General features: G+C 33.0%; 1 protein-coding gene across 1 annotated transcript; it reads right to left on the bottom strand.

The window, feature by feature from the left end:
* Window positions 1-1964: 1964 nt before the first annotated feature.
* Window positions 1965-6417, bottom strand: LOC107432385 (calcium-dependent protein kinase 32). The gene is made up of 8 exons (XM_016043511.4): window positions 5306-6417; window positions 4758-4881; window positions 4538-4681; window positions 4083-4235; window positions 3874-3989; window positions 3578-3745; window positions 2903-3136; window positions 1965-2587 (listed from the first exon to the last, which is right to left on the bottom strand). The coding sequence occupies exons 1-8, from the start codon at window positions 5807-5809 to the stop codon at window positions 2438-2440; spliced, it is 1593 nt and encodes a 530-aa protein (XP_015898997.1). The 5' UTR covers window positions 5810-6417; the 3' UTR covers window positions 1965-2437.
* Window positions 6418-9022: the final 2605 nt, after the last annotated feature.

Here is a 9022-nt window from a genome sequence, read left to right as displayed (position 1 = left end):
TTTATGCTCCATATGGGATGCGCTAACACCACATGAATATGTACTTGGAACATATACATCAGCTGACAGGATGAGGAAGAAGAACGAGCAACTATGGCTTTTCATTTCCAGAGTGAGAATGGCATTATATAATCAATGGAAGCGGCTTCATGCTCAACACAATGGAAAAACGTACTTGTTACAGCAAAAAGATAGAATGAGGAAATAGCTATATATATATATATATGTGCACATTATATAGACACATGTGGGTTTTGGAGGATTTGGTTTCAATTATTTCTATGCCTCAGAAAATCATGTTGATTTGTGGGACCATACTGATTTTGATTATATATCTATGTGTGTCTTATTTGTTTTTCAAGGGGGTTCAAATAGTGTCAAAGTCAGAGATCTCCAATGGTTATGCCACTTAGGCCTTATGATAGACTTTGTCATCAAAACTCATTGTTTAATTATAAAAAATTATAAAATTTTAATATAATATACATTCTCATCTGTTTTGCATGCAAACTTAAAACGAAACTCAGAAATTTATTAAGACGGTGGTATAGGCAAATAATTAAGTCTGCAACTCAAGTAATTTTAGTATGATAGATTTTCATTTATTTATTTGTTTTTTTTTCAGAATTAACTTTTACTGTAAGTTTAAAATGTACTACAAGAAAACTATATAACGGAGCAAAAATAAATAAATAAATAAGCTAGCCAATTGTATTAAGGTGATTTGATTGATGTTTATACGTAGCTTTCTGCAAGTAGTTATATAAATAAGCTATAATTATAGATGAATTAATTAAGGACCTCATCATACAGGCTCCGTTTAGAAAGCAAGCGAAAGTTTATTAACGGGCATAGCCGATCCAATATTGAATGCAATTTGCGAGAAAAAATCAGGACAAGCAATTAGCTTGTTCTGATAACGGTTTTTAAAAAAATTATTATCAATATTTTCATATAAAAATGAACATATACTGATTTTTTTAAAAGTTATTATTAATACTGAAATCTATGGTTTAGAATTTCCTTTTATATATATATATATATATATATTTCCCTTTTTGTTCTATTCAACCTGCAAAAAGCCCGTGGAAAAATAAATAAAAAATTAACGTGCCCAACCGAGGGAGATCAAGAAGAGCATAATGGTTTTGGGCTCCAATCGAAATTCAAGCCCTACCGATCAGGCCCAATGTTGTATAAGATACCACATAGACTGCACGTTATGCATACACAAAATGGAATTTCATTTTTATTTTTGAACCAAGTCACTTTATTATTATATTTTTTTTTTTGGGTAATAATTTGAACAAAGTCACATGCTCAACATAAAGTCATAAACCCACCCATCTCCCACTCTTCCAGTGCGGTGGTCTTCAAACTCATTCATAACTTGTGCAAATATTCACAATTTATTTTATTTTATTTTTACTTTACCCGAGTCATTTTATTATGTAAAGAAATGATCACTCCCTCGACAGGGAACAAAAAGTAGGTAAGAAAAAATGAGATTCTCCCTGATAAGAATATACCATGGAATAAACAATAAATTACTTTCCATTCAGCCATATTACCAATGGCATATACATGAGTTCTATGAGTCAATGACCTTATGATTTCATTAGCTTTTGTTTTCGTATTCTTATGTGGTAATTTGGATGTGGGGATTTCAATTTTATACTTTTACAAAATAAATAAATAAACAATGATTTTCCCACTAAAGTAGTTTGCACTAAACTACCACAATAACCTTTTAAGGCTTCCGATGGATAACTTTATCCAAGTTTTGCTGAGCTTGGATGATTCAGTGCTCCCAACCGGTTCCAACAGCTCCTGATAATCCCATGTTAGGGTTGAAGAGGTTTCTTCTCTCTCATAAAACTAGTACATAAGAAAACTTACACAATCCCAAAAAATAAATGAATAAATAAAGCTTGGAAGCTCTCATCTAAATGGCACCAGAGAAATGCAAGAAAGATTTGAGTTTTGTAGAACATTTATATGCCAATTTTTTGTTTTTTTAAAACATATTTACAACCACATATAAGCAATTTCCCTTCTTTCTTTTACAACGCATTCCTCCCTCCTTTCCAAACACCCCTCACACCAAACAAATTGAAACACTTCCCAACACCCAAATCATATTATCAAATTAACCTCATGGGGCCCTTATCCTACTTAACCTGACCCATCTGAGGGACCAAAAATAAGACAACACGTTCTAAAGAAGTTTTAAAAAAAAAATTGACAGTGAGCAAATTAGAACAGGATGGAACAAGAAAAAGAATTACAAAAAACAAAAAAAAAAAAAAACACGACAACAACATCAACCGGGGAGAAAAAAAAAAAAAAAAAAAAAAATCAAAGATTCTTTTCCTCAATGTGCATCTTGCCACGAGTAAGCTTCTTGTGTCATTCTTTCAGTAATAAATCTAAAATCTTATTGATTGTTCAACTGCAAAGATCCATCCTGCATCAACTTCTCACTCAGACTGTTGAACCGCTCTCGCGAGTACTGCCTTGATGCTTTTCTCCAATCCGTCCCGGCCTTCATCATAGCAGAAAATTCCTCGTAACTTATGCGTCCATCCTGCAAGTTCATGGAAGGAAATTAAGTCCAGATACCAAGAAAGCACAAGGATGGAATTGGATAACGGTCCACACAAAGGTTGCATAAAATGGACATTCCATACGGCCAAACTTTAAAAGGAATATATTTGGGGTACATCCATACCTTTATTTCATGACTTTCTACTTAGTTATAACTTATGATAAATTTAAAACGCTTTTGTTTTCCAAAACCTCCTTTTAAATGCCTACAACTTTCTGGCTGGAATATCCTATGACAATTAAGGACAATAGGATACAGATATTCGAGATCTTATTGATAGAAATTATGGCTAACCTTGTCTGTGTCCACATCATGCATGATGGCATTGATGACTTCTTCACCGTTGTCATAAATTTCATCAGCCAAGGCATGTCGTAGCTCTTCAATTTCTATATACCCAGTCTTGTTTTGATCCAAGAATTCAAAGGCTTTATGGAGGTGTTCATCATCATTGCCCATCTTTCTTAAGTGCATGGAAATTGCCACAAATTCTCCGTAGTCTAGATGTCCATCCTTATCCACATCACCCTGTACATCAACCTCTTGTAACTCACAAACTTTAAATTTAAAATAAATAAATAAATAAAGAAACCCTAAATTGACGTATTTATAAAAATCAAGGGATGGGGGAGGGAAATGTTCTTAACATTTAGCATACTGTTTTATCTAAACTCCCTCTGGTTCCCCTAGCAAAATGAAGGTTGAAAAACCAGCTGAGCAAAGGTTGCCAGCATGTTCAGATATATATAATTTCGCTTTTCTTAATTCAGGGGAGGTCAATATTGGGATGTCTTGATTTGAAAAAAAGGTTGGAATGCTACAGCTATCAATAGTGACATTAACCCCATTTTGAACTTTATATTGACACTTCAAATTTCTACTTGAAAGTTGGCTTTATGGAGATGAAATTACGGTCATGGATTGAAAGTGATGAGTTGCAGGCTAAAAAAAATACAGGTTATTACTTACAGCTTCCATTAGAATTCGAGCATCTGACTCAGGAATTTGATGGCCAAGTTTATGCAACCCAATTCTCAACTCTTCAAGGTTAATCTTTCCATTGTTATTAGTATCCATTAGCTTAAATCCTTCCTTTATGCCAGCAACTTCCTCCACTGACAAATGTTCAGCTATAACCTGTTTATTTGAAATTCCAAAAAGAAAATGAAAATTTGAAACTGAGACTCACATATGAAACATACAAATATCTAACCAGAGCAGAACACTGAAAAGATCTCCTCAAACAGAAATCTTTAACACATTACCTTCAATGCTTTTTTCTTGAGCTTGTTCATTACAGAGAACTGCTTGAGCCTTGCTTTTACAGTTTCACCCAAAGAAACATTTGGAGCTTTCTTTGCATTTTGTAACCAAGGATGATCTGGATTTTATTGAAAAGCAACTATACACATTAAACTCTATCTTTTGCTACCATACATTTTCAAGATACACATGGCAGAAATTCCAACATTACCTAGCACTTCCTGAGCTGTAAGACGGCGCTTTGGATCAGGATCAAGCATCTTTTTCACAAGATCTTTTGCATTATCAGAAACTTTAGGCCAAGGATCCCTTTTAAAATCCACAACAGACCTTATAATTGCTTGTGCAACTCCCTGTTCAGTTTCTGAAATTACCAGAGAATACAATACATGTTTAGAAAAATTCAGAAGGCCATAGAAGCAGAGGAAAAATAGAGAGATGGACTAATTGGTAACAATCAATTCTGCTTGCAAGCTCATGTGAAAACACGAGTGATAACTACTGCAATGTGGTGGAATCACAAAATGTTTGTTGCTTGCTGAATTATGTGTCAACATAGTTGATCCAATGGGTACTAAAGAACCCCCACCCCAAGTGAAGAGCAACAACAGATTTTGAAAATAAAAATCAGCAAAAAGCGATAATAATGAAGACCGCAAAACTAACCTGCCCAAAAAGGAGGAACACCACAAAGTAAGATGTATAGAATTACTCCAGCACTCCATACATCTACTTCTGGGCCATAATTCCTTTTTAGCACCTCAGGAGCCATGTAATAAGGGCTTCCAACAATCTCAGTGAATCTTTCACCTGTAGCAAAAGAGCAACTTGAGCTAATGTACTCGAAAGGAGGCAATCGATTGATAAGCATTGGTTAATATATTACCAGGTTTAAAGAAGACAGATAAACCAAAATCAATTGCCTTCAAAGGTGCTGTTTCCTTCTTGTTTCCAAACAGAAAGTTCTCGGGTTTGAGATCCCGATGCATCACACCATTTTTGTGACATACCTGAATATAAAAAGCACGATGAACTCATATCCAAAGAAATTTGAAATAAATAAAGATAAAACAAGCTTCTGATGATAATACATATTTATATTATGTACTTATAAAGTACTTCATTGTAATCAGCCGATTATACATTTATGCCCAGAGCAAAAATTTACTTTAATTTCTGGGTAACTGACTTGAGTAAAGAATATCAAAATTTCACGAAAGCAGAATCAGAATATGTTCAAAACATGTCAGGTCAGAATCAGACCATCTACTACACAACCCAGATGCAATTAGTTTACTGGTTCCATATGGATAATTCTAATCACCAAATCAGCATAAACATAAATTCAGAGACGAAAAAATTTGGCATATTGACAAGCAGATCTAAACCACCAATAAAATTACCATCAGGGGTTCAAAATCGCCAAATCCTAACCTGAACAACTTCCACGATGGTCTTGGTGACAGCAGCAGCGGCACGCTCTGTGTAATGGCCTCTGGCGACGATCCGATCAAACAATTCTCCGCCCTCGCAGAGCTCCATAACCAGATGGACCGCATTCTCGTCCTCATACGTGTCTTTCAAGCTCACTATGTTGGGGTGCTTAGGCATGTGCTTCATGATCTCGACCTCCCTCCTCACATCATCAATATCCACAGCGGTTCTAAGCTTCTTCTTCGATATCGATTTGCAAGCGAACTTATCCCCAGTTCCTTTATCGGTGCAAAGGTAGGTAATTCCGAACTCTCCCCTTCCGAGCTCCCGACCCAGTTCGTAGCTGAGCTCGATTTCACGGCCAGTCGGGTCCTTCAACACGTGGAACTTGCTTCCACCATTTCCTTGGTGGTGGTTGGCATTGAATTCTATGGCAAATGGGTTTTGTTTCGTTTTTTTATCTTTCTTTCCATGTGATTCTGGGATTGCACAACAATTACCCATGAATAAAACAAAAAAAAAAATCGCAGAAAAACTTCGATCGGAGTTGAGGAAAATACTGGTCAAACAATCAGAAACTTTTTTTTTTCCCTCTCCAAACGGTAAACACGAAAAACGCGATCGTAACCCAAGATCCAAAATTCTACCCGAGCCAATTTGAATTCCGAAGCTCCCCACGCAGTTTTGCCGGGAAAATTTGGTTATCCCGGAAAGAAATCCAAAAGGGTATCAATATCCGAGAGAAAGTTCGATTTTTTTTTTTTTTGGTGAGAGAGAGAGAGACAGAGACAGAGACAGAGAAGCTATTTGTATGAGAGCAAAAAAATTTTCAAAAAAAAATAATAATAAAAAAATACCCAATACCCAGAAAGGCGTGAAATGGGAGGGGGTGATTTAAGGGAAATAAGAAAAGGGTTTAGGAAGAAGAAGACGTTGAGAAATGGAATTTTTAGCGTGTCTAAGCCACCATGGATTTGGGGAATTAGAGTACAGAAAGGACAAAAGGAAAGAGCGAGAGAGAGAGAGAGAGAGAGAGAGAGAGAGAGAGAGATGGAGAGGGTGTTCCAACCTCTTTCCCAGAGACTTCCCTCCTAACCCTCCTTTCTTTCTCCAGATTTTTTCTCTCTCTACAGACTAAAAAAAATAAAAAAAGAGAGAGAGCTCTTTTGTTGTTTACCCAAAATATCCAAAACAAATTTCAAAAAGTTATTTCAAGTTTTCAAACATCTAAAATATAAGATATTTGCCCTTCATTTATCTGTCTAATTTAAAAAACACCATTTTTATTTTCAATTTAATATTATTCTCAATTTTTCATTTTACAAACATACCCTTTCCCCTATCAACCATGTCAACCAAAGTAACTGTAGTATTTGACAAATCAAAATTACCCCCGTGTCATTTACATTTTCTTGGGGGGGAAAAAAAAAATGTTTTCTTAAATCTCAGGTGGGAAGAATTATTGTTCAGATTAAACTGTCTGATTTAACCATAAGTTCACAGTTAAAAAGTTAGATAGCAAACTTTTTTGGGGAAAATATGGCTATAAAAATATCAATAGATTTTATTACAAAGAAGATTTAATTCTTTAGTTTCTCTTTAACTTCCAAATGCATATAGTTTTTTTTTTTTTTAATTGAAGTGATTTTCAAATTTAGGATCTATGCAAAAGATATATAATTTTGTAAAACTAATATATCCTCCATCAATATATCTTTGTTGTGAAAAAATATTTTACATAAGCTACATTGTCATGTGGTATTACTTTACCAACCAATTATTGTTATATACGTATATAGATAATAATAAAATCAAGTGTCAATGACAAATCGTTATGTAAAGTTTCCAATACAATTTTGTAGGAGTTTTGCTTTTAACTTTTATATCATGACTTGTGTCTCTTCCTCTACACTAAGAAAGATTTTTTTTCTTTTGGGTGAATGAGAAAGAATTAAAATAACAATTGGACATTTTCTTTTATGCCCAAAATAATTTAATGTTGTGGACCTAACGTCCGCCGGCCGACCTATTTATCACCCATATCGATGAACAACCTTTTATTTTATGTTGTTTTGTTTTTGTTATATTATTTTATTTGTTGGGCAGACGATTAAAAATTCTTGAAAGTGAAATATTTTGATTTAACTTTGGGGTTACAGTAAGAAGATAAAAAAAATAAAAAAATAAATAAACGTTTTGTTCTTCAATATTTATTGTAATATTGTTTGATTGGATGTGTTACCATCTAATGATCCTTTCCTATCTTTTTAATTTTTAATTTAATTTAATTTAATTTAATTTTTTTTGTCTATTAACCCACCTTGAATTTGTGATATATAATGTTTATTCCAGTAAAATAATAAGCCTTATAATAGCCCCTCTTTTATTATTTCATAATAGAATATTACATTTTAAAACCAAATCATTTAGTTGTGACCTGTAACTTTGTGGTTAGTTGGAACTAGGAAGTTTCATTTTCATTTTTCTTATTGCCAATTTTATCCATATTGTTATTAAATAATAACCAATTTAGGTGCCATTTGTTCGTTTTAAACATTTGAAAGTAAAGAACAATAAACAAAAAGAGCCACAAGATTGGAGTTGTATCAATCAAATGAATTGCATAAAAATGTGTGTATTTTTTATTTTTTATTTTTAAATTTGAATATTATAGTGTTTTTGCAAAGGACATTGTCTTAGACTCTTAGTCCAAATATCCAACAAATGTTTCAGAATTGTGTCAATTTGCTGTCAAGCTATCCCTATAAACTTATTTATTAAAACTCATCCTATTAAAATCTAATTAACATTACATTCGAAAGTAAAGTGCTATATATAATATTAAGTGATATCTTATTAAATTAAAATCTTTAATTTGAGATGTTAAAATAAAAAAACATATTATAAATGATAAAAGAAAAAAAGTGGTATAATATTACTATAATAAATAATAATAATAATAATAATAAATAGATTAGCAAATGCGAGGGGAAAAAAAAAAAAAAAAAAAAAGGAAAAAAGGATAATGGATAATGAATGGATAATATGGTAAACATACTAAAGGCAAGTGTATTGGTCAACATGTATGCCGACACTTCGAACATTTAACGACCAAAAGCGTGAGGATTCTTGATACAACTACTGACAGCATGGCACGATTTTATTGGTTTAAACTTGTCACACTATATCTTCTAGAAGCCAACGAAAACTACATAAGAACGAGTAAGAATATGAATTTGGGGTATCAAAAAAAAAATATATTTATACGATTCGAATTTTTTAAGTTCCAGGATCCAATAATCTAGAAAGGGCAATTTCGTCATTCATTTGTTTACGATAACGTTTATTAAACGTCAACCATTCAATTTTAAATTGTATATTATTCAGTCTCATACATCACACATACAAATTGGTTTGTCTAAAAAAATAAATATTATGATGAGCTTTGATCACCAGCAAAAAAGTAATATATATTATGATGGATTCACCAAAATGACATTTTTGCCCTAGCTGATCATCGAAGGCATGAGCTTTTTCTTTTATATAAAAGATACCAAAAGGCAAGGTAGTAAATTGGAATTAAACGGCTGTGTTTTTCTATCACAAAGTGGGGAAAGTATGACTTGGAGAAATAAAAAGCCATTTTCTGTCTCCATCCAATAATGGGCAAAAACGTAATTCAACAATTTTTTTATTTTGTCAAAAAAGAAAAATAAA

This window comes from Ziziphus jujuba, chromosome 11 (genome assembly GCF_031755915.1).
Source record: "Ziziphus jujuba cultivar Dongzao chromosome 11, ASM3175591v1".
NCBI classification, from domain to species: Eukaryota; Viridiplantae; Streptophyta; class Magnoliopsida; order Rosales; family Rhamnaceae; genus Ziziphus; species Ziziphus jujuba.
Note: the sequence above shows the minus strand (reverse complement) of the source record. Positions and strands in the feature narration are given on the sequence as shown.